Source organism: Gymnoscopelus microlampas, assembly GCF_963454915.1.
Source record: "Gymnoscopelus microlampas genome assembly, chromosome: 22".
Taxonomy (NCBI): Eukaryota; Metazoa; Chordata; class Actinopteri; order Myctophiformes; family Myctophidae; genus Gymnoscopelus; species Gymnoscopelus microlampas.
In genome coordinates, this window is record NC_139959.1 from 39,298,080 (window position 1) to 39,321,968 (window position 23,889).

The window sequence follows — 23,889 nt, forward strand, 5'->3', positions numbered from 1 at the left end:
TCTCACTGTTCTATTGAGGCCATTGCTATAAATACAGGACGCTACATTAAGGTGATAATATATTCTCTGGCACAACTCTTAGGCTATAGTTGCATGCCAGTGTCATACGCCGGAAAATTGCTGATCTATAAGCTCACAACACGTCACAGCACAACGCATTGTGTGCTTGTAGATCTGCAATTTTTTTTCGGCTTTAGGCGTACGGTTAAAAGTGGCAAAATGTATTAAAAATGGCATTCAAAAATCACTTGTAGTAGTAATAGTGCGCGTGCCGTGTGTGCGTGCGCGTGTACTTGCGTGCGTGCGTTTTTATCTTTGGTAGCCTATAGGGCACAAGTTGGTTGTGAGGGGCCTTCAAAAGGCCGGCCTCTCCAAAAGGAGGGCCAAACAATTAGCAAGGTACTGCTCAATATCAGCTATTATAGGAAGCCGCTCAATGTGGAGGAGGCGTTGTTTCCTTTACCCATGATTGTTGTCCGCTGTGTTCGACAATATGCCAACATTATGTATGTAACAATGTTCTGCCTTACATGCACTTTGTAACTGACTGTTTTCCCTTCATCTGACTGCACTGGCAGTGTTTATGTCCTTTGTACAGTCCTACACTACTTCTGTTTATTGTGGACATAAATACATATTTCAAATGTGTCATCACAGCATCACACTTTACACACCTGCCACTCAGTCAGTTCTGTCGGTAACATATGGGTCCATTTCATACGGTACATGTTATGTCTTTGTTTACGTTGTTTATGGTCAATTAGAGTCAAATGATTTCAATTAGCTGAAATAATGTCTTTCGCTGGTCTTTGCACCGAACCCCCCAAGTCTGTCTCCAGCACCACTTCCCTTATAGTCTAAGGCAGTGGTTCTCAACCAGTGGTCCGGGGACCACCAGTGGTCCTTGGGTGGTTACCAGGGGGTCCCCAGCGAAATGAGTCACAATCACTTTAACCACTTAGCTCTGGGCTATTCAAAAATAGCAGATATACAAGCTCATAGCGCGGCACCGAGTGCACTAATAAATCAATATCAATAAAACTATGCAACCAATCTCTTAGCAAAATACAAGCGCACGATTCCCGGTGAAGCCGGTCATTTTGACATATGGCACTAAATTAGGAAAAAGAACCTGTGGGAGAAGTAGCACGGCAAAATAAAGTTTATCTAGAAAGAATAAAGTGTCACTAGACCTATAGTCTGGTTGCCCTGTTAGGGCCAGTGGTGTAAAGTAACTAAGTACGTTCACTCAAGTACTTTACTTAAGTACAAAGTTGGCATATTTTTACTTTACTTGAGTATTTCCAGTCTTCAGTACTTTTACTTCTACTCCACTACATCTCAGAGGCAAACTTAGTACTTTTACTCCACTACAATCATTTGACAACTTTAGTTACTAGTTACTTTTCAGAATAAAATTATAGTATTATAAAACATACATTAACAACTTTAGCCCTATTTTATACATAGGCTATATGAAAATAGCCGATCTACAAGCTCACAACGCGTCGCGATGCGACGCGTTGTGAGCTTGTAGATCGGCTATTTTCGGCTATTTTCAAACATGTTAGTACTTTTACTTTTGGTACTTTAAGTCGATTTCGATGCCAATACTTTTGCACTTTTACTCAAGTAAATTTTGAATTTGGGACTTTTACTTGTAACGGAGTACTTCTGCATTGCAGTATTGATACTTTTACTTAAGTAAAACATTTGAGTACTTTTTCCACCACTGGTTAGGGCAACCAGAAAATTGTACTTAAGTACAGTACTTAAGTAAATGTAGGCCTACTTAGTTACTTTCCACCACTGTGTATGAGCCCTTACCGTGTCCAGCACTGGTCCTGGAAGACGGACTGATGCTTCAGCTGGGAGTGACATGTGTCACTAAGAGGGGGGGGTCACCTGGAAGAGGACATGGACAGACGGACCCCCAACCACCTGGAGAGAGAGAGAGAGAGAGAGAGAGAGAGAGAGAGAGAGAGAGAGAGAGAGAGAGAGAGAGAGACTAAAGATCAGAAAGGTGGAGCTGTGTGCCATTTGTTGAAAATAGCAGATCTACAAGCTCACATAAAAGTACAATATTTATTTGCCTCTGAGATGTAGTGGAGTAGAAGTAAAAGTACTGAAAATTGGACATACTACTGTAAATCAAAAAAAAATCCTCAAAAGTGTACTTAAGTACTTGAGTAAATGTACTTAGTTACTTTTTACACCACCAAGTATCATAGTCCAGTCTGTCTACTGCATACTGTAAGCTTACAACATGTCTAGCTGGCTGTTGAAACGACAATACATACATTTAATGTTATAAGCTACTATAGACATTAAATTAATAGTTATAATAGATCTAAATAATGTGCATAAATCCCAGAGGGATTTATGTCACATATTATATTCTCTGTCATGTGGCAAAAGCTTCCAATTATCATAATCTATTCTACATACTGTAGATAGATAGATAGGTAGCCCTGATACATGTCTGTCATCTGTCACGACAGTCATGGATGAACTTCAACCTGGTGTTTGCACTTCCTCCATTTAGGTCCATACATCTACATAAACGTTCATATTAAATATAAAGTGTTTACCTCATGGCCACGGATGTTACTATTCTTTACGGGCCCTAAAAAAGGCCCTTATTTTCAGTACTTTTCAGTAAAAAGCATTTGTATCCGATCGGTGGCCATTTTATCCGTATTTTCTCCATATGCTTTCAACTGCCTGACCCTATCGGTCGTGAGGTGTATTGCACTCATCTGATACATTATAACTCTATGAGAAAATGGCCACCAATAGGATTAAAATTCTTTTTATTGAACAATACAGAATATAAAAGGTACTTCTGAGAGCCCGTAAATAATTGTAACATCCGTGGCCATGAGGTAAACACTTTATATTTGAAATATGAACGTTTATGTAGATGTACGGAGTAGGAAGAGAGAAAGCGCAAACACCAGGTTGAAGTTCATCCATGACGGTCGCGAGAGACGACTGCCGTGAGACAGACACCTATTAGCGTCCAACAGCCGCGTGACTGAAAGGGGAAATATAACGGATTGAAGATAAAACTGGACGCATAATAATGAATAACTGACCTTATGGAGACATCATGGGTCTGGATGGAAATAACGTTCAATATCCTCTTGTCTCGTTTTAATGTGAATGAATGACAGCCTAATGAAGACACTCTGTCTGTCCAACGGGAAATAAGGCTTCAATATATGTATATGTATATATAATATGTATATGTAAAGGCTATCTATATAATATGTATATGTGTATATATTTAATACATGTTAATGAAGCCACTGAGTGTCAGTGGGTAAAATACGGTTTGCATTGAGCTGTTTATTCCAGAGAGCTTCAGTGCGCCTGTCCGTCAGGATTATAATAAGGAGCGTCACTGGTAGGCAGCCTCGTAGCCTTAAAGCGCACGTTTTATTTACTTAGAGCAGTGGTTTTCAACCTTTTTTTTTGCGTCAAGGACCCCCACATTGACACATATTAGCCCAGGGACCCCCATTTGAAAAGATATGCCAGAGACTCAACCATTTTGATTTCTCGGGGGTCCCAAACTACACTAGTATCATCATCATCATCAGTGTTCATTTAACTCTGAGAGTGTACAAATGGAACCAAATGGACCCGTTCCATTTGTACACTCTCAGAGTTACAGACACACAAGGGTCAATTTGGTTCCTAACTATTATTTTGTCTGGGGACCCCCTAGAACACCCTCAAGGACCACCGGTTGAGAACCACTGACTTAGAGGTAAAAGTATCAATACCATCAAATACTCACAGGTAAAAGTCCGGATTTCAAAATGAGTAAAAGCACAAAGGTATTGATATCAATTAAGTAAAAGTACTCATTATGCAGAATATGTCCCATTTCACAAGTTTTTCAAATGTATGAAATGTATACAAATCTTTTGAAAATAGCAGATCTACAAGCTCACAATGCCTCATGCATTGTGAGCTTGTAAATCGGCTATTTTCAAATGGCCGAAATGAATATAGGGCTGAAGTGGTTAATGTATGGTTTGTTGTAATAATAATCAAAATCTACAAAGTAACTAAAGTTTTCAAATAATTGTAGTGGAGTAAAAGTACAATATTTGCCTCTGAGATGTAGTGGAGTAGAAGTAAAAGTATTGAACATAGGAAATCACTGTATATTAATAAGTAGGCTACGTTCCTACTACAAACATCACATCAAAATTATAGACATATTTTCCATTTTTTTTCCACACGTTAATAATATCAGATATAATATAATTCTGTACAAATCAAATCACACTATAAATTATAAACCGTTCTATTGATTGTGCTGAATATTTATTAGGCTATAGTGCCCTCTGGAGGCCACTGGCAATAACCACACGGAAAAACCAGGATCTTGCCAAGCTAAAGGGTTTATTATCATTATAATTATTATTATAGCAGAAGAACATGTCAAAGTAAAGATGAAAGAAGAGAAAGTCATCCTTGTGATGAATATTGACTCATTAATGAACATTACAGTAACAGTAGCTTCCTGAATGACTGACATGTGCTGTTCTCCAAATTGATATTATGTCTTCCAAACAACAATATAAATGTTGACTTTATGAAAAGGGGTTCCAAAATAATCTGCCTGTTGTAAATAAGATCTCTAGACTAGTACGTATTAAAGCACATATTGCATTTGAAACATTTCCAATATCATCTTCTTGTTGGGGAGTTTTGCTGAAATGGAGGAATTCATTCCAAACTACAATATCAACCATTGGGGGAAGAAATGTGACTTATGTCCTCTAATAAAATAACATGTAGCATTATATTTTTGCTAGCTTACAGTTATACAATTGTAGAATTCCGAGATTGGGATCAGCAGTATCTATTACTTTCTTTCAAAAATAATAATTCAATAATTTGAAATAACTTTAGTTTTTTTTAAAGCCCTATAATAAACGGTGTGATAAAGGAACACAGTAACATGCAGTGAGACATACATGGTGAACATGCAACTATAATGTGTGAATGTGATGTAACAGCCATATTCTGAGGAGTCCATACGCACAGTACAATAAACCAGCTTCCTTTAACTCAGTGGGTTCTCAACCTTTTCAGGCTGCCCCCCCCCCCCCCCCCCCCCCAAATAATCATGTTTGAACTGGGGACCCCCAAAATAATCATATTTTAACTGAGGACCCCCCAACCTGATAAGCACTTGCAATGTGGGAGTTGAGGCATTACATTTAGTTTGACTTTGTTCCATAGATAAATACTGCGAAAATAGCAGATCTACAAGCTCACAACGCCTTGCAACTTGAGGCGCTGTGGGCTTTTAGATCCGATATTTAAAAAAAAAAAAAGGTCTCTTATATTACTTGACAATTTGGCCAATGTTTGACCAGCTTTTATAGTATAATTTGTTGATGACTTTTGTTTGTGTTGAGGTATTAAAACATGTCCTGAAATTGTCACTTAACAGTCATCTGGAAAGATCTACAAGCTCATAGATCTACAAGCGTGCCGCGCTACGAGCTTGTAGATCTGTTATTTTTTGAAAAATGGTGAACATGTGTGCAAATCTTTGAAAACATATATTTTTTAAAGTGAACACTTGTAACTCAAATCTTTGCTTTTTGCTGGGTGGTCCCTGAAACAACATATTTTGACACGGGGGTCCCTGGCATGGCATGAAAAAAGTGTGAGAACCACTGCTTTACAGTACTTAGAAGGAGGACAGGACCATATTAGACCATATTTCCTGTTACAGTACCTAGACAGTAAACAGACGTCTGAATGCAGGCGTTCTCGCCAGAAGTAACACAACAAAACACAAAAACCTTGTGATGAAGTTATGAACAGTACAGCGTGTATGAAAAAGGAGAAACGTCAGCACAAGCAACAAAAAACAACAACAACCAAATCTAAGTCATAATAATAACCCACATAATGCAGGTGTTGCTACTGGAGAGAAAGACAAATAAATACGTTAAACAAAATAGAAATAAATAACTCTGGGAAAACTCTGTTCCCGATAAGTTGTTCCACCCTTCAGTGAAATATGGGAGACACTGCACCCGATACACACTTTACACACACACACACACACACACACACACACACACACACACACACACACACACACACACACACACAGACACACACACACACACACACACACACACACACAGCACTCAGTTTGTTCCAAGGCGTTATTGTTCAAGGACAGATTTGCCTGCAGAATAATAATGCCTTAAAGCAGGAGAGGGACATTTTTTTTTTTTACAATGGCTACAACTACAAATTCAACTAAATAACAAAAATAAAACAATCGCTCACACATACACTGGTAGGCAAAAACTACCATCACTTCTTTGACATTATGGAAGACACTGCTCCCGATAATAGGCATGAGGATTATGGAAGGCACTGCTCCCGATAATAATTTAACAACGAACGATAACAAATAGAAAAACTCTCTCTCTCTCTCTCTCTCTCTCTCTCTCCACTCAGACAAGTGACCAATGCTGCCAGCTGCGCCCTACTAAAGCCTATACCAGGGGTTCTCAACCTTTTCAGGCCGCGACCCCCAAAATAATGATATTATTTCCCGCGACCCCCCGCGTGCACGCGCGCGGTCCCGTTCGCGCGCGCGAAGGTTATTTAATTACAATAGGTTATTTGATAATTGTTTATTATCAAAACATTTTTGCAAAAAGTGGGTAAATTGACTAAATTAACTGATAAAACATGAATTAATGATAACATAAAAAAATATTTTGTTTAAAAAAAAAAAAAAAAAAACGTTTTTTTTTTTTTTTTTTTTTCAAATTCACCAAAAAATCTGGCGACCCCCCCAAATTATTTGGCGACCCCCAGGTTGAGAACCACTGGCCTATACCACTTGTGCTCTAACCACGCCCCGCTTCTGTGACGCACACGGAACTGCCTCTCACCTACAACAACTGCGGAGTGTCCGGAGTCTCTGAGAGTGTACAAATGGAACCAAATGGACCCGTAAGGGTCCATTTGGTTCCATTTGTGCACTCACAGAGTTACAGACCTGTAAGGGTCCATTTGGTTCCATTTGTACACTCTTAGAGTTACAGACCTGTAAGGGTCCATTTAGGACCCCCCCACCCCTTTCTCAAGGAACCCTGAGGGTCCCTCGACCCTACTTTGAGAACCCTGTTAAAGGGGCTACACCATGAATTTCTTTTTTTTTTTTGGTTTTTAGTATTTTTTGGGCTCCCCAGTGTCTCTTGTACCCAAAAAAAATATATTTTTTTAACATTCAGTCATTCATGCTCATTTCATGGATTTCCTGAATGGGCGTGTCTGAACAGGCCATTTCAGAATGGCAGGGCAAGTGATGTCACTTGCCCTGATTTTGCATTGATGATGGCCAGACAGAATTGCTCAGTAGCTCCCCCCTGCCCAATAGGACGTTTTGGTATTGCAGCTGAAAAAGCTTGGAATGACAGACAGTCAGATTGTGAGAAAAAATATCTGGATGTTTTTTAGGCTTACAACCTGTTTAAAACGTATTAGGGGGCAATATTTATATATAATATATTTTTTTTTAATTCATGGTGTAGCCCCTTTAAGTCACAGACAGTATTGTGAACTAAAGGTGAAACGTAGCGCGAGCAACAACAATAAACAAAGTCAGAACCTAATACACACACTCTCTCTCTCTCTCTCTCTTGGTCAGCAGTGTTGTGCTACCTACTACCTCTGCCGAGGAAATACAACATAAATGCATTACATTTAAAAAAAAAAAACTACATAACTCTGGGAAAACTCTGTTCCCGATAAGTCGTTCCACCCTTCAGTGAAATATGGGGAGACCCTGCCCCCGATACACACTTTACAGCTGTAGCCATCAAAAGGATTCCCACTTTTTAAAACCGGACAACAAATTGCGCTCGTCTCGTCTGTAAAAATGTGAAATCACACTGTACCAGTTTTTTGTGTAACACGCAGTCCTACAGACAGCCCTCGATAAAGGGGCGTGCGCTATACTTCTGTAACGCCACTAGATGGAAGCAGAGAGCCTTGTGGATCACAGGTCATGTTTCATGCAATCTGTGTGTCATGCACATACACAGTCAAATTGGATGTGTTTGTATCCAATTAATTATTGTTTTTCTATGGCGTTCAAAAGAATGACTCTACCTGCGGAATAGCGGCGGACCTAATGCACCAGCAAAAAAAGGGGAATTTGACAACTGGCTACAACTGCAAAAACAACAAATAAAATGCAAGCAATCTCTCACACACACACACACACACACACACACACACACACACACACACACACACACACACACACACACACACACACACACACACTGGTAGGCAAAAACTACCATCACTTCTTGTCATTATGGAAGGCACTGCTCCCGATAATTTGTCATAACAAAAACAAAAAACATAGTGACTGTAACATAAATGGCTTTTGGGACGTTTTGTGTCGCCAAACATAATGTGGCACAAATATCCTGTCGGTCAAAAGGCTCGACCGCACTTTTTTTTTGTAGTGCATGTCACTGTCGACGCCTTTATTTATCATTTAAATCAATTCATTTTGTAATTTCAATTATTTTCCACCCATCAGGCTAATTTATTGATGTGTTTTACAGGCTTGGCAGACCCTGAGCACTCTTTGTTGTCACCTATCCAGCGCTCATCTCAAGTAGGAGCCGTCCCAGACTAAAGGGTTGGAATCCAAAACCTGGAGGAACTCGTAGGAACCGGATCCAACATTGGAACCGTTGGAACCGTTTCCGAAACCGGGTTTTGTCACACTGGTCAGAGCTGATCATGAGGACTTGAAGTTTAAGAACCAGTAGACTGAAAGAACGAGCCCAATCGATGGTCTTGAAGGGCGGAGCCAAACCCAGGCGCTGGAATTTGGGTTTGGAGCACTCTGATTGGTTAGGAGATAACAAGGTCCTAAGACCAGCGTTCCTGCAAGGTCCTCCCAGGCTTTTTTTCTTTTGAAACAAAAAAAAAGGCATGGGTTTCCGAGGCTAAAGAACCAGTGGTTCTTAAACTTTATCATTTCAAGGACCATCATATCTCTGAGAGTGTAACTGTCAGAGAAACTCAAAGTCTAGGAATGGACGTTGTAATGAAAGCTCACAGAACGTGAAGGCGTTGTTGTGTCTGGTTTGTAGCAGATGCTGCCACGTTGAGAACAACAGTAGGAGACGGTATAACCGTCATAAGTAATGGAAGGCACTGCTCCCGATAACTTTGTATAAAAAACAAACAGAATATTATGGCGTTTCATAGTGGACACTGCCACTGATAAAACTATATTATGGCGTTTCATAGTGGACACTGCCACTGATAAAACTATATTATGGCGTTTCATAGTGGACACTGCCACTGATAAAACTATATTATGGCGTTTCATAGTGGACACTGCCACTGATAAAACTATCATTAAAGTATAAATATAAATAAGGGTTCTCAGTGCTAGAGGTCACAGCCAGGCTCTGGTCGGGGGGGGGGGGGGGGGGGTTTAGTGCAACGAGGAGACAAGAGAAAACGTTGACAGCAGGGCTCCAGTTTTATAGCCTGGCATTGGCCAGACTGATCACGTTCCTCCCCCGTCCCATCAGTCTGGCCTTCGGCCAATAGGGAGCGAGTATGAGAAATCAGAAAATGGTTTTGATGCTTTTCACTGTTCGTACAGCAGTTGAAACACAGTCACTGATAGGCCGGATCATTTTCTGATTTCTCATACTGGGCGAGTATGAGAAATCAGAAAATGATCAGGCCAATCAGTGCTGTCCGTACGACAGTGAAAAGCATCAAAATCATTTTCTGATTTCTCATACTGGCTCCCTATTGGCTGAAGTCCAGACTGATACGGGGAGGAACGTGAGAGTGGATCCACGTTATCAGTCTGGACAATGCCAGGCTAGCAGTTTTACACAGAGATATTTAGCGTTGTTGTTCTGATACTGATACCAGCATCGGAAAAGCTGCCCGTTATTTATTTTGTGTGTACAAGTGTCTGCTGGAAACCTTTTCTCTGTCTCCTCTCCTCTTATCGATCTAATGTAACCCTTAGGCCTGTTTTATTATACTTCACCCCAAAAACAAGCCGATCTACAAGCTCACACCGCATCGTGGAGCTTGTAGATTGGCTACTTTCGGCACATGATCTATTATATGGAGTACCAATTATGACTTTAAAGGGATAGTTCACCCAAAACATAACTTTTTATCTATGGATTAGTCACTCCACGGAGACTTTTTGTCTCATTCCTAGGAGACACAAAAGACTCTTTGTGTCTCCTACCGGAATCGTTGCTGGTCATCAAATTATTGGCTAAATTATTGGTCAACTATTCCTTTAAAGTGTGACTACTCTCTCTCTCTCTCTCTCTGCATAATGGAGTGTGTGGGGGGGGGGGGGGGGGGGGGGGGTGACCTCTGATTGACAGCCTGTGCTTAAGTGCTATTATTGGACTTCTTCCCGCTCACAGAAGAAACACCCTAAAACTAACAAAAAAAAACATTTATGTCACTGCTCCCCTGGTGTCTCTCTCTCTCTCTCTCTCTCTCTCTCTCTCTCTCACAAAACAAACACACAGCAACACTGTGACGTTCTGAGTGTTAATTTAACTCTGTGACACCTTTGCAGGGGGGTTTCTCCGTTTTGACTCTAGAGCAGTGGTTTTCAACCTTTTTCATACCAAGGACCCCTAAATTGATATACATTTGGCCGCGGACCCCCATTTGAAAATGTTTTGTGCCAGGGACTGCCAAAAGCAAAGATATCAGTTAATTTTTGCTTTAAAAAACTATAAATGTTCAAAGATATGCACACTTTTTTTCAAGATTTTTCAAAAATAGCAGATCTACAAGCTCATAGCGCGGCACTCGGTGCCGCGCTATGAGCTTGTAGATCTGCTATTTTTGAATAGCCAACGCTAAGTGGTTATAAAAATGATTGTGACGCTATTAACTTAATTTTGCTGGGGACCCCCTGGTACTCCCTCAAGGACCACTGGTGGTCGCCGGACCACTGGTTGAAAACCACTGCTCTAGAGCTAAACTAACACTCAGGGACGTTACAGGTCACTCTCTCTCTCTCTCTGGTCTTCGTGGAGGTCTCTCTCTCTCTCTCTCTCTCTCAGTGGTCCTCGTGGAGGTCCCAGATGTCCCCCGCCATGGCGTTGGCACAGCCCTGCAGGGTCCAGGTGGCCAGGGCCAGCTGGGTGCGGAGCCGCTCCAGGTCGTCCGCGGTGGAGGGCGGGGGGGTCTGGGCGATGGCCGCCAGGGTGTGGGGGCCGCGGCCGAAGAACAGGTGGCGGAACGGCGTGTCTTTGGGCGACGCGTACGGAGAGAGGAGGCCGTGCTCCACCTGAGGAGGGGGGAGAGGGGGGGAGGGGGTTGTGAGGGTTAGAGTTTTTTTTTTTTTTTTTATTATTATTATTATTTTTTTATCCCACGATTTTGTAACCCTTATTTTTCACCCGGTGCCAATTTTCTAAGTGATCCTGGGCACTACACTCCCCTCACCAGCCTAGGGAGGCCAGGGCCGAGCTCATGCCTCCTTCAATGCATGAGAGCCAACTGACCTTCTTGTCACCTGACAGGAGGGAGTTTCCCTGGTTGGACGTAGCACATGGAAGGAACACGTTATTCCAACCAGTTCCCTTCCCCTCCATCAGGCGCCCCGGCTGTCATGGGGGAGGAGTTTAGTGACCATGATTACTACATGTTTTTGTGAGGGTATCAACTACCCTGAGAGACACGGGGAGAACATGCAAACTCCACACAGAGTGGGCCCTTTCGCCAACCCCACCTAGGGTATGGGCGGTGAGGGTTAGAGTTTTGACATTTTGACAGCAAATTTTGATTTAGTTTAGTCGTAGTCTTTTGAATAAAATGTTATTTAGTTTTAGTCATATTTTAGTCTGAAATGTTTTGGCAAATTTGAGCAGGATGGGAAATGATACATTCATCTACCACAAAGATAACAATGTATTTCCTTTGTGCAAGTAGACGTATTCTTCTTTTGTTTCGTTTTGCACTTCTGTTATCAGGAGTGTTCTTCAGTACTGTAGTACTGTAGTACCACCTGGTATGGATGTGTGTGGTGTTCCAAATGTACACAAAGGTCAGACTGAAGAAGTCCTTTGTCCATCAGTCGACTTTGAGGCTTCATTTAGAGTCTGGCCATGGGGGGGGGGTAGGCTGAGAGGTGGACATTGCTCTCGTTTTCGTGATTGTATGCATGTCATTTGTTGTGCTTTGTTGCAGAGTCGCAAGACACATTTCATTTGCTGATAATAAAGTCATATCGTATCTTATCGTATCTCACCAGGACTATAAATGAACACCAGACTTTACTGTGTACTAACTAAGGCTGTTACGATACTCCATGCGTGCCGAAAATGAAAATCGAAATTGAGGTTTGATACAGCGTGGCAAAATGACATAAGTCACATTATAAGAGGTCTTCATATATATATTACATATGTATATTATTTATAATACCGTCATGATTCTGTCGTTGAGGATGCGGCAGGTCTCGGGGTCAGAGAGGTCAGAGTTGGTCACAGAGGTCATGAGGTCATCGGCGGCCCGCTGGAACGATCCTCTGGCACTGCTGATCCATGTGGGGCTCAGACCTGACTGTAAGATAAAACACATTATTATTATAATAACTGATCCATGTGGGGCTCAGACCTGACTGTAGGATAAAACACATTATTATTATAATAACTGATCCATGTGGGGCTCAGACCTGACTGTAAGATAAAACACATTATTATTATTATAATAACTGATCCATGTGGGGCTCAGACCTGACTGTAAGATAAAACACATTATTATTATAATAACTGATCCATGTGGGGCTCAGACCTGACTGTAAGATAAAACACATTATTATTATTATAATAACTGATCCATGTGGGGCTCAGACCTGACTGTAAGATAAAACACATTATTATTATTATAATAACTGATCCATGTGGGGCTCAGACCAGACTGTAAGATAAAACACATTATTATTATAATAACTGATCCATGTGGGGCTCAGACCAGACTGTAAGATAAAACACATTATTATTATAATAACTGATCCATGTGGGGCTCAGACCAGACTGTAAGATAAAACACATTATTATTATAATAACTGATCCATGTGGGGCTCAGACCTGACTGTAAGATAAAACACATTATTATTATTATTATAACTGATCCATGTGGGGCTCAGACCTGACTGTAAGATAAAACACATTATTATTATTATTATAACTGATCCATGTGGGGCTCAGACCTGACTGTAAGATAAAACACATTATTATTATTATTATAACTGATCCATGTGGGGCTCAGACCTGACTGTAAGATAAAACACATTATTATTATTATAATAACTGATCCATGTGGGGCTCAGACCTGACTGTAAGATAAAACACATTATTATTATTATAATAACTGATCCATGTGGGGCTCAGACCTGACTGTAAGATAAAACACATTATTATTATTATAATAACTGATCCATGTGGGGCTCAGACCTGACTGTAAGATAAAACACATTATTATTATAATAACTGATCCATGTGGGGCTCAGACCAGACTGTAAGATAAAACACACATATAATAATTCATGGTGTAAAAGGTGACAATGTCCTGTGCGCTGAAGCTGTGTGAACTGAATAAATCCCACGTTCACATTTACAACACCAGACCAAGAGGCAGTCCACTCAGAGAGTGGGCGAGGTCTATGATCTGGAACCAGGCTCGGTCCACGGCCAAATACATAACAACACTGATACATAACAATTTGGGGGTCCTTGACACAAAAAAGTTTGAGAACCAACTGTTTTAAGTGTGCGCACGTGTGTGTGTGTGTGTGTGTGTGTGTGTGTGTGTGTGTGTGTGTGTGTGTGTGTGTGTGTGTGTGTGTGTGTGTGTGATAAAGGCTGAGTCAGGGACGCGTTTGATCTGGATGATGTGTGTGTGTGTGTGTGTGTGTGTCTGTCTGTCTGTCTGTCTGTCTGTCTGTCTGTCTGTCTGTCTGTCTGTCTGTCTGTCTGTCTGTCTGTCTGTCTGTCTGTCTGTCTGTCTGTCTGTCTGTCTGTCTGTCTGTCTGTCTGTCTGTCTGTCTGTGTGTGTCTGTGTCTGTGTGTGTGTGTGTGTGTGTGTGTGTGTGTGTGTGTGTGTGTGTGTGTGTGTGTGTGTGCAGTCAGGTACCTGTTTGAGCTGGATGATGCGTCTGTAGACCAGCTGCACAGACTTGGTGAGGGTCTTGCTGTACCTCCTGACGTCCAGGGGCAGCAGGTGGTCGTGGGTCAGCTTCAGGGCCATGTGACCGGCCATCTGGGCCGCCAGGGCCACCATGCCGGGGGTCTGGTGGGCCGTCAGGTAGTCCAGGTGGTCCTTGGTGTCCAGGGCCGTGCCGTAGTAACGGTACGAGTCCATCTTCATGTAGGACAGAGACATGTGGGACACAAGGACATGGTGTTGGACAAAGCACTCACGTTTTACTTAAAGTATCAATACAGCAATGTAGAAATACTTGAGTAAAAGGTACAAAGGTACAAAAGTATTGATAACAAAATGTACTTAAAGTACCTAAAGTAAAACTACACTTTATGCAGAATGTCCCGTTTCAGGAGGTAATACTGTATGTATCAAATGTATTAACATCTTTTGAAAATAGCAGATCTACTGCAATTAGATCTACAAGCTCACAACGGGACACATCAGACTTTTTCATATCGAAAAATATCGTTATCATGGACCAAGGTTATAATACTGAAGTTTCAGATTTTTTTTATTCAGTTAGTTTTAATTGGTTTTTAGTTTTTAGTGATAGTTTAATTTTTTTTTATGCTTTGGGTTATTTGTCAGGTGCAGGATTGGAAAGGTAAGTATTGTGTGATAAAAACCTAACAAAAGATAGCATTTAAAATGTATTCAGTTACAGATGAACCACCAACCATCCACAGACCAAAACTTAAAAGGCATTTTGTCTATAATTTCAGTTCGTTTTGTAAACACACAATACAGTTTCAGTTAGTTATCATTTATATTATTATTGTAGTTTTTATTCAGTTCAGTTTACAGAATGTTTATTTAATTTTAGTTTTCATTATCTCGTTAACTATAATAACCTTGTCGTGGACTTGATGTCGCAACATTATGGTATCGTGGGGTTCTGGTATCGTTACATGACTACTAAATACACAAACATGTCATGTCAATTTGAGATATTATGATTGGTAATCAGAAATCCCTGTGTGTAGTAGGGGTGTCACGATTCACTTACCTCACGATTCGATTCAAAATCGATTCCTAGGGTGCCGCTTCGATTAAAATTGCGATTCTGCGATTAATTGATATTCGATTCGATTCTGCGATTTATTGCGATTTTCTAGGGTGCCGATTCGATTAAAATTGCGATTCTGCGATTAATTGATATTCGATTCTGCGATTTATTGCGATTTTCTACCCCAAATCACTTTGCTTTAATTATACTAAAACATTTTAATATAATATAAACCATGAAAAGTTGAATCATACACTTCAATGCAGCCAGATCATGTCAGGCAGTCTTTCTGACATTGATTTCAGACAAATTGCCAGTGAAAAAGGTACTAACTTATAATTTTTTATTTATTTATTTTTTTCAAAAAAATCGATTTTAATATTTTGAATCGATTTTTAAAATCGTGGCATTAAGAATCGCGATTTATTCATGAATCGATTTTTTTTGACAGGCCTAGTCTGTAGGTGTGTGTGTGTGTGTGCGTGCGTGCGTGCGTGCGTGCGTGCGTGCGTGCGTGCGTGCGTGCGCGCGCGCGTGTGTGTGTGTGTGTCTCTCACATTGGGGTTGGTGAAGTGGAAGGACACAGATGGGATTCCAGAGAAAGCCAGGAAAGGATATGCAGGATCATCTACTGTCATGGCCGTCAGTCTGAAACAACAATTTATATTCAATAAATACCACTGAGTCACAATGTAATAGACATGTCCTCTGTCTGTAAAGGAGATAAAGAGAAGCTTCCTGCAGAGTCTCTTCATGTTCTTATATCATTTAACTGAGAACAAACTGACAACCAACTTCCTCATGAACCCAATTCAATACGGGAACGCATCCAGTGTCATTTTACATTTTCTTTTTAGCTTTAACCATTATCTTATACTTTGGGCTATTAAAAATAGCAGATCTACAAGCTCGTAGCACGGCACCGAGTGCCACGCTACGAGCTTGTATATCTGCTATTTATTTATTTTGTAAATCATGAAAATCTGTGCAAATCTTTGAATATGTTTTTTAAAGTGACATTTTTTAACTGAAATCGTTGCTTCTGGGGGATTCTACAAATGTCTTCTAAATCCTAAAGGTTACACACCAGCGATTATGCAAATATACGCAAAATTCGGACTCGGCCCGAATAAATAAAAGACGCTTTTTCGCTCCGCGAAACTGATGTGGAAGCTTGCATTGACTTTATAAGGTTTTTAAAAAAAAAACTATTATTCACATGAAAAAAATCGGCCCGGTGTGTAAGGACCTTAACAGTTAAAACAATAATAATAATAACTTATGTTGCTATAATATCAGTGGTTCTCAAACTTTTTTCATGTCAAGGACCCCCAAAATGATATGTATTTGTCAGCATATCGCAAAATGTGTTGTTCCAGGTAGCTTGTAGATCTGCAATTTTTGAATAGCCAAAGAAATCAAAAAAATGACACAGATTGCGTTCCCGGTCTTAATGATCTTAAAGACAATAATTTGATGAGCGGCAGAGGTTCCGGTAGGAGACACAAAGGAGACTCTTTGTGTCTCCTACCGGAACCTCTGCCTACCGGTCCTCTGGTCATCAAATTATTGGCTTAGGAATGAGACAAAAACTAAAACATATCCATGAATTCAAGTCTCCATGGAGTGACTAATACGTAGGGAAAAAATATTTTTTTGAGTGAACTATCCCCTTAATGTCTTACTGTACCACTTGCTGTTTTTGTTTCTGACTAATAAAGTAATCAATCAAACATGATGGGGGGGGGGTCCTCTACTCACGCATCAGTCTCCCACTTAGCTCCTCCTGCCACGCTGTAGACAGAGGAACCCTTCAGCAGAGAACTGCTCACCTAGAGGAACATGATGGACCTTCAACATCCTGTTACCATAACACACTGCTTCAACATCCTGCTACTGCAGGGGTATTCAACTAGATTAGGCAGGGGGCCACAACTGTAAAATAATTTGGAGTTGGGGCCCACACAGTGCGCGTGCATGTGCGCACACAATTTGCGCGCACATTTTTTCGGGTCTAATTTGGTCTAATTCGGGTCTAATTCGGTTCTATTTGACCAATATAAATCAACCTTTTTTCGGGTCTAATTCGGTCTAATTTGGTTCTATTTAACGTTGTAAGTTAAGTTCCAATGAAAGATGGCCTTTCAAGAACTAATGAAGGATAAATAATTTGTACTGTTTTAACTTTGATAACATGAAAACGAACATATATTTACATAAATAATATATTTTTATTTTTTTTGGAATATGGCCAGGGGCCACAAGAAAGCTCCTCGCGGGCCGCATGTGGCCCGCAGGCCGCCAGTTGAATATCTATGTGCTACTGTACCATAACACACTGCTTCTATAACCCCAACATAATCATATATGAACCCCCAAAATAATCCTAGACATTTGAAAGGTGTTACCTGCTTCATGGAGCTCTCCAGGAGGCTGTACAACAGAGGACTGGCTGTGGCCTTGAAACTCCCCAGACCTAAACAACACACAGTAGAGAATATGAGTCAGCTGACGCATGTGTGCGTGCGTGCGTGCGTGTGTGCGTGCGTGTGTGCGTGCGTGCGTGCGTGCGTGCGTGCGTGCGTGCGTGCGTGCGTGCGTGCGTGCGTGCATTAGGTCTGGTAACTTTCCTCAGAAATGATATTCGAATATTGGTCTTAACAATTGGCAGATATTCGAATATATTTCAATATTATTATCATAATTTTATTTTTTATGTTTATTTGACAAAAACAATACAAAAAACAATGTATCAAGTGCTCGGATCCAATAAAACATACATTTTGTTTGTTTTTATAACTTGATACATTGTTTTTTGTATTGTCCCTGTCAAATATATATATATACAAAAAAATCATATTCGACTATACATATTTTCCCCATATTCGAGGAATATTCGAAATTAGAATATTGATTTACCAGCCCTAGCGTGCGTGTGTGTGATACTAACCCATGACTGCTCCATCCAGGCTGATGTAGGTGAAGGCTTTTTTGTCGATGGAGGACATGTAACCCTAGAGAGGAACACATTTCTTTAAGAACACATTTCTTTATGTAACCCTACAGGAACACATGTCTTTAAGATAGAGGACATGTAACCCTCGAGAGGAACACAGACACAGTTTAAAGTGTGAATGCATTCATTTAGTGCCTAGTCTGCCCTCGTTATACAGTCTTTCATATAGTATATCATAATAATGCTGTCAAAATAATCGTGTTAACGGCGGTAATACATCGTTCTTCCTACCTCCAGCCACTCGGTGGCGCCAACACTTCCGTACTCCCCGGCGCTCCAGCTGGCAAACACCAAACTCCTCCTGGGCCTGAAGCCGTCTAGACACACATAAACAAATATATTAATCAAGGGGCCAGCCTGACATATTTACAATGAGGCCGATACGGAAGAGAGACAGTTCATATAAATGGCCAGTAGGTGGCTGCAGGTGTCACAAAGAATATTCTCTCATTGTAAGCGGGTGGGTTTTTGACGAACTTTAGACTAGATTTTCTTACCTTAATAAATAAATACTATATGCTTCCAGTTGCTAGTTTAAAGTCTCCTTTCAATCATCAGGATATGCGTTTTGGTAAATTATGGTCCCATTTATTTTATATACGATAAAGTAGGCTATGCTCCAGGAGGAGCGGGATGATTTGATTGACAACCTACACAACCAATAGCATTCGTTCCCCGCCCCCACTCTTGATTGACAACCTACACAACCAATAGCATTCATTGGGGATTGTTTTCCGGTTCCCTGGTCACATGTCTGGTCTCAACCAATAGCGTTTGAGTTCCGGCGTGCCCAATGGTATATATTAAAGATGGCGGATTGTACGTTCCTGAACAATCGGCTTCATTTACGGTCTGTAGAAACCAATGGGTGACGTCACCGTTCCCTTCGTCCATTTCTTTTTACAGTCTATGATATTAATGTGTGTGGATGACGGTGAACACGGACAAAGTCAGGTATAGAGCAGGATCCGCTCTATACCTAAAGGTATAGAGCGGCTAGCGCCGCTAAAAAAGACCAAATATTGTCAAAGTGTGGACCCCCAGGGGTCTTTGGGGGGGGGGCAGCTAAATTAGCTAACATAGCATCACACTAATGTTAACCACTTGATCCATATTTTATATTCTGCTCTACAGTAAACAGCAGATGTGAGCTTGTACATCTGATAAGTATTTGACATTTTTTGAAAGGTCTTGCCAATGTTTCTTTTTTAGAATTGTCAATCATTTAGAGACACAAATCTTGTCTTCTGGGGGTCCCCGCCAAATACATATCAATGTGGGGGTCCTTTGACACAAAAAAAGTTTGAGAACCGTTGATGAAAATCACGTGTGTGTTAGTTACCTGTCTGTACCATGATGTGTGTGTGTGTGTGTGTGTGTGTGTGTGCACACGTCATGGTACGCGTGCGTGCGTGCGTGCGTGCGTGCGTGCGTGCGTGCATGCGTTACCTGTCTCTACCATGGCATAAGGGTGTGTGTGTGTGTGTGTTAGTTACCTGTCTCTATCATGGCATAAGGGTGTGTGTGTGTGTGTGTGTGTGTGTGTGAGTTACCTGTCTCTACCATGGCATAAGGGGGTGTGTGTGTGTGTGTGTGTGTGTGTGTGTGTGTGTGTGTGTGTGTGTGTGTGTGTGTGTGTGTGTGTGTTAGTTACCTGTCTCCACCATGGCATGGACAGCCTTGGCCAGCTCCAGCAGAAGAGTTGTGCCCACCGTAGCTCTGGCATAACCACTGCCCCACGCGTCTCTCTGGGCTCCCAGCACAACGTACCGGTCTGTTAATGACACACACACACACACACACACACACACACACAGTTGGAGCACCACTGATATAGCAACATAATGTTAGGATTTAGAAAACATTTGTAGATACAGTTTGTATTTGGGCCGCGGACCCCCATCTCAAGGACCCCCATCTCAAGATGTTTTGTTTCAGGGACCCCCAGAAGCAAAGATTTGAGTTACAAATGTTCGCTTTAAAAACATAAATATATTCAAAGATTTGCAAAAAAAATCGGCACTATTTTCACAATATTTATCTGTGGAACCGAGTCAAACTAAATGTAATGCCTACAATTACCGAGCGCTTGTCAGGTTGGGGGGTCCCCATGTTCAAATATGATTATATTGGGGGGTCCCCAAGTTCAAATATGATCATTTTGGGGGGGTCACGGCCTGAAAGGTTTTGGGAACCCTCGCTATAGAGAACAGAGGTCACAGAGTTATTTATCTTATATCATATACAGGTCATTAGCATAAGTCCTACCAGGATCGATGAAGCCCTTGATGACTCCGAACACGTTGTGGATGTCCTGGTTGACCAGCACGTTGTTGACCTCCACCGTGACGTTGGTGACCCCTCCCAGAGTGTAGGACACGCCCGCCATGTTGCCTCTGAACCCACTGCTGGAGTCTGCCTCTGGACCCCATGTCTGACTGTAGAGGGGGGGGGGGGGGGAGAGAGAGAGAGAGAGAGAGAGAGAGAGAGAGAGAGAGAGAGAGAGAGAGAGAGAGAGAGAGAGAGAGAGAGAGAGAGAACAGTGTTCATTTCATAGACTAAAACGATGACATGAAAAATGTTCGTCAAGGTACCTTTTTTCACTGACGAAAACGTAACAAAAAATGTATAAAAACTAAGCGAACTAATGATGAGTAGAACTATGAATAAATGTATTGAATGTTAACTCATTGAGTGCCATTAACGTGTTTCACGTGTTTTTACCGCTATGGCTCAACGTGCCAATGACGTGTTTGACGTGTTTTTGAAAAATTAGTGTAAAAAAAAACATGTTCAGAACCCAAGCTATCATCATCTGAAGATTTGCAGCTCCATCCACTCCTTGTTTAACTTAGAACTGAAAAAGGCTGTATCTCGCTTCTTAGGCACTTTTTGTTTTCTGTGAAAAAAACGCTGGCACTGGGACAACATCATTCTGAAATAATTCTGGCAATGCTGGCAGTGAGTTAAAATACAAACTAGATGAAAATGTTAGAGAGGGAATAGTGGAGAAGAGATCCAGTAGAACTAAGACTAGTCATTTCATGCTTGGTTGTGTGCGGGTGTCGCGCTCCAAAAATAGCAGATCTTCAAGCTCGTTTTCAGAAAGGACAGCATTTGAACTAGTCTTTACACAGTTATTCAACATTGGTAAATATGGGTTATGGACCATAACAGCAATGTGGTTATCGTTATGGGCCAGACATGTTACATCGGTGAGTTAAGTACAATTTTGAGGTATTCTTTACCTTACTGAAGTAATTTCCAATTTCCAATAATTTTACTTCTACTCCACTACATCTCAAGAGGCAAATACTGTGCTTTTACTCCACTACATTTATTTGAGTTACTTTGTACCCAGTGCGAGGTGTCGTGAGCTTGTAGATCTGCTATTTTCAAACATTAGTACTTTTACTTTTGGTACTTTAAGAATATTTTGATAGTGAAAAGCACATTGACCTTTGCCCTTACGTTAGAATAGTGGCGGCCATTTGGGCCGTGACGGTTTGTGCCGGAATGGAGAGCAGACCGGACGACCTGGTGGGAGGGAACTGGGTGTGGTTAAAGGACGGGAACCCTGGGGTGTACGGGTCTCCTGAACCCAGATGGACCTGAGAGGAGAACACACACACACACACACACACACACACACACACACACACACACACACACACACACACACACACACACACACACACACACACACACACACACACACACACACACACACCTATCAGATCTACAACTCTTCTCACAGGAAACCAGCTATTTCAAAGCGTTCCGACGCTCATCGTGGTCAAGCGAGCATTGGTTTCAACAAGAGAGCGACCGTCACTTTGGATAGAGCCGGCATGCTGTGTGTGTGCGTGTGCGTGTGCGTGTGCGTGTGCGTGTGTGAGTGAGTGAGTGAGTGAGTGAGTGAGTGAGTGAGTGAGTGAGTGAGTGAGTGAGAGAGAGAGATTGTAAAATGTACAGATTCAGTGAGCAGTCAAAGAGTAAGAGAAGATTACTATCCTAAATTCACAGAAATAACTAAAACAAAAGACACAGTTTGACTCTATCCAGGCAATCCTCTACTTATTGAGAACGCCCAATGTTCAAGGTTGGCAGCAACTTATATAGCATCCTGTCACAACATGAGGGACAATGGATGAACACTAATTTGTATCATACTGTATGTAATGCTTTGCCAATATAAGAATGCTTGTCATGCCAACTCCACATGGGGATAATGAATGATTGAGAGAGAAAAAATATATACATGAGAAAACTGTTGGCTTACTGAGACAATCATTTGATGACCGACGGAGTCTCAAAGAGACCCTAACCCTGACCGATGACCCGCTCATTTCATTATTGACTCAGGAATGTGACAAAAAACAACAAAAAAAAAAGAATCACCATGAATTCAAGGCTTCATGGGGTGTGTAATTGATAGAAAATAAGTAGGGTGAACTTGGGTGAACTACTCCTTTAATCACAACTTTGAAATCGAGGAGAAAGTTTGACGCCATAAAAATATAGTAATTAGTAGGGGTGGAAAATGTAATCGATTCAGCAATTAACCGTGATTCGGACATGGACGATTATAGAATCCATTATTAAAATAAAAAATAGATTATTAAAAAATATATATATATAGTTTCTTTTTTTCATCATATCATTAATTGCACAGAGCAGCAGCCATATTTTGGTTGGTTATCAGAATATTGAGAAGCCTTTGTTATAAGTCAGTATTATTTTACAAATAAGGACTTGTTTATTTTCTTGTTGGTTTTCTGCAATTGTTGATGTTGGCAAATATAATCTTCCAGCTGACTGTGACACATCTCTTCCATTAGTTTTTATTATAAATAAAATATAATGGAAGTAAATGAATCGTGAATCGCAATAATCGCAATTTAATTGAATCGTAGCCCTCGGAATCGGATTGAATCGTCAGGTACCTACCAATTCCCGCCCCTAGTAATTGGTAAGGAGGGTGGGGGGGTGTACAGGCACTGGTACTGTAGTGTACATACATATGAGTGGTAAATAGTTGGACTTACGTGGCCGTAGAGTTCAGTCTGAGCCTGGTAGCTGTAGTCCTGAGGGTCTGGGTAGATGAGGACAGCAGAGACCTGCAGCTCAGCAGCATTGGACACCTGACAGGAGAACACATGATACACAGGTCATGAACACACGATGCAAAGCTCTCAATGCGTCACAGACAGCTTGTAGATCGGCCATTTTCGATGCGCAACATATTTCCTGACTTCATATGGAATCCTAATGACTAAGTGTTGGTGACTGAGTAATTTAATCCATCGATGTGTGTATCAAAGCACAAACTCTGCAAACTCACTGTAGTTATTATAATATTCAGTTCATTTCTTGTTTCACTTATAGCCATCCAAATGGGTTCTGGGTATAAACGTGATATGGCAAAAGCTGTAAAGTAACTAAGCACATTTACTCGAGTACTGTACTTTTCAATACTTTTTTCAATTAAATAGCCGATCTAAAAGCTCACAGCTGATACCACAATTAAAAACTACAATGACCCATGCAAAACTAACTCAAA

At 41.1% G+C, this 23,889-nt stretch overlaps 1 protein-coding gene across 1 annotated transcript in view; it reads right to left on the reverse strand.

Moving 5' to 3' along the window:
* Positions 1-4,400: 4,400 nt before the first annotated feature.
* tfr1b (transferrin receptor 1b) overlaps positions 4,401-23,889 on the reverse strand; it is a 40,127-nt gene continuing 20,638 nt past the window's right edge. The window contains exons 8-21 of the mRNA XM_084048079.1: positions 23,375-23,470; positions 21,798-21,937; positions 20,595-20,764; positions 19,981-20,100; positions 18,558-18,643; positions 18,261-18,324; positions 17,719-17,786; positions 17,072-17,142; positions 15,868-15,958; positions 14,233-14,460; positions 12,523-12,660; positions 10,949-11,383; positions 6,886-10,877; positions 4,401-6,541 (exon numbers count right to left, since the gene is read on the reverse strand). Coding sequence (XP_083904205.1) covers positions 11,153-11,383; positions 12,523-12,660; positions 14,233-14,460; positions 15,868-15,958; positions 17,072-17,142; positions 17,719-17,786; positions 18,261-18,324; positions 18,558-18,643; positions 19,981-20,100; positions 20,595-20,764; positions 21,798-21,937; positions 23,375-23,470 — 1,503 coding nt within the window. The 3' untranslated portion in view covers positions 4,401-6,541; positions 6,886-10,877; positions 10,949-11,152. The remainder of the gene's footprint in view (positions 6,542-6,885; positions 10,878-10,948; positions 11,384-12,522; positions 12,661-14,232; positions 14,461-15,867; positions 15,959-17,071; positions 17,143-17,718; positions 17,787-18,260; positions 18,325-18,557; positions 18,644-19,980; positions 20,101-20,594; positions 20,765-21,797; positions 21,938-23,374; positions 23,471-23,889) is intronic.